The sequence below is a fragment of the Crocuta crocuta genome, unplaced genomic scaffold (genome assembly GCF_008692635.1).
Source record: "Crocuta crocuta isolate KB4526 unplaced genomic scaffold, BGI_CrCroc_1.0 scaffold13, whole genome shotgun sequence".
NCBI classification, from domain to species: Eukaryota; Metazoa; Chordata; class Mammalia; order Carnivora; family Hyaenidae; genus Crocuta; species Crocuta crocuta.
This window is the reverse complement of record NW_027530007.1, coordinates 7011084-7013600: the sequence shown is the minus strand read 5'-3', so window position 1 is coordinate 7013600 and position 2517 is coordinate 7011084. Positions and strand designations below refer to the sequence as shown.

The 2517-nt window shown below is 64.4% G+C and overlaps 1 protein-coding gene across 1 annotated transcript in view; it reads left to right on the top strand.

The window, feature by feature from the left end:
• The window catches only part of DFFB (DNA fragmentation factor subunit beta), a 15287-nt gene that overhangs the window by 10860 nt on the left and 1910 nt on the right, over positions 1 to 2517 (top strand). The window contains exon 6 of the mRNA XM_077763886.1: positions 79 to 179. Coding sequence (XP_077620012.1) covers positions 79 to 179 — 101 coding nt within the window. The remainder of the gene's footprint in view (positions 1 to 78; positions 180 to 2517) is intronic.

Genomic DNA, 2517 nt, shown 5'->3' with positions numbered 1-2517 from the left:
CTGCGGGCCCCCCCCCCCCACAGCTTGCTGTGAGACAGAGTCCCTTCGTGGGCCTGAGCTTGCTCCCTGTTGGCCCAGGGCCCCTTCGACGCGGACGGCTGTGCGTCCAGGCACTCCATCAACCCCTACGGTAACAGGGAGAGCCGCGTCCTCTTCAGCACGTGGAATCTGGACCACATGTGAGTACGGGGCCCGCGGAGGCCAGGACTAAGCTCGCAGACCCACAGAGCACCCGCCGGGGCCTGGCCCTGCCGTGGCGTCCGGGCTGCGACGGGCTGGCCCAGGTCCCTGTCCACATCCCTGCAACCTGGAGCCTCTGTCGTGTCCAGCTCCCGTCTGTGGGGCCCAGTGGGCAGCTGTCCCGGCGTTCCACGCTGGGGGGGGGGTCTCCTGCCCCAGCACGGGCCGCTCGGGGCAGGGGCTCTGGGGGTAGTAATCGCGGGGTGTTTCCTGCTCTCACGGGAGCATGGGGGCCGGCAGCGGTGTGCTTCCCTGTGCACGAACTCATTCTAGAAAAAGGGCCCGAGTAAGATCGTGTCAGCTTGACTGGGACGCTTTCCTGGAAGGCAGTGGTGTCCTCGTCTCCACTTTGTGACGACAGAGGTCTTGCAGTGCCGTCCAGTGGCGCTGCCGCTGCGGGGATGGGTGCCGTGCTCGCATGTAGGAGGCACGGGCAGCCGAGGCTCGCTTCCCACCCCTGCCGGACGCGCCCCTCTCCTCAGCCGGAACTGCCCCTCTGCCGTTTGCCGCGTCCCTCTGGCGCCGTGTAGACCTTCACCCTGTAGTATGATCTCAAAACGGCCGTGAGCGGTATCACACGTGCTGATTCCACACCGGGCTCTTCTGTCCTGCACTGTGCTCACGGGGGTGCGTTTGTGGGTTTGCGACCCTCATCTCACCGGGTGCCGAGTGCCTCGCTCCTTGAATAGAATATCATTTGAATATCCGTTTCCACACCGGTAGGTGCTTCTGCTGTTACAGAGGCCCCTGGGCTGAGTGCCCACGTGGCACAGACCTGCGTGGCCGGGTGGCTGTGGTCCGTGGACTGGCATCATCAGCACGTGGGGACTGGTCAGGAACGCAGATTCCTGGGCTCCACACGCCGTTGCCCGGGTGCGGGGATGGGGGTGCCCGTCTGGGTGGGAAGGCCGTCCCGGTGCCTGAGCTGAGGAGCTGAGCTCCCCTCTAGGCAGGGTGCTGGGTCTCACCCCTTCCCACGTGCACTGAGCACCCAGCACCCAGAGACGATCGCCGGGTTCTGCGGGTCGTCCCTCTGCGGAGGGGCGTGGGGACGTCGATCTGGGGAGCAGTGCCAGCATTCGCAGGGTGCAGCCGGCCAGCCTGCGGCAGAGCACAGGCGCAGCAGCAGAGGCCCGAGCGGTGCTTTCTGAAACCTCGGTTTTCTCTCCCTCTCAGTTCAGCACTTCTGTTTTCCAGCAAATCCGCCTGCTTCTCTGCACGCGTCTGACTTGCGGTTTTCTGTCCGGTTTCACACTCGTTTCTTCCAGGAGGGTCTGCGGGCACTCAGTGCTCTTTGGTCTTGGAAAACGCTCCTCTGGCTTCACTCGTGCGGGTTACTTAGCGACACTGGCGTGCCGCCTCAGGACTGAAGACGAGCTGGCACCGTCCCCCCCTCCCCACCCCCGCCCCGGGTCTGCTGCGGGAATCCTGCCCTGTGTTCTGACCTCTCTAGGGACCTTTTAGATTCTCTCCTTCTCTGAACATGGCGTGTGTGCAGGTATAGATCCTTGAATTCTGCCTGGGCTCGTCTTTGTTCTGAAGACAAGGTTCTCTTTTGTTTTGGAAGACGCCTAAGCATGGATGAGGTACTGCTTCTCGGATTCTCGCCGTTGGCTTCCCTGGACTGTTGCCGGCCGCGGGTCGGACCTTCGTCCTGTGTCCCTTGTGCTGCGGGGGTGCTGTCGGGGAGCCCTCCCTCCCCGGCCCCTCAGCCGTCTGTCTCAGCGCGCTCTGGCCTGGCCCTCCTCGGGGGCCCTTGTCCTTTGTGCTGTGCTCCTTGTGACGCCCGTGCGTCTGTCTGGACTCGGAGTCCGTCCTCAGTGGGGACTGTGGATCTGTGCACTGGCTTGTCGTGTCCCCACAGGCTGGTTTCACATTTGTTTCTGCCAGACCCTCGGGGCTTCCTGCGGCCCTGAAACAATGGGGCGTCCGCTTGTGGCTTGGCTCCCGTCCCGCGTGGCGGTGTGCCGTTGGGCTGTGTGTCCGTGCGAACGGTGCGCCGCGGGTCCTGGTTTTCCGAGTGACCGTGGAAACAGCCGCGCTGCTGGTGCGCCCTGAAGCACACCTCCTGGTGCCTGTACCTTGTGTGTCCTCCCCGCCCTCCCGTCGAATAAGGCTCGGCCACGTGACGCCAGCAGACAGGACAGGACGCCAGCGGACGCCTGATCCGTGCTTGCACGCTGGGGCGCTTCTCCTTGAGCGCTGCCATCAGCGGGGGTTGGGGGGACGGCCCTGGCCTGGCCTCCTTGAGGGTGAAAGGCATCATGGGGAACAAGG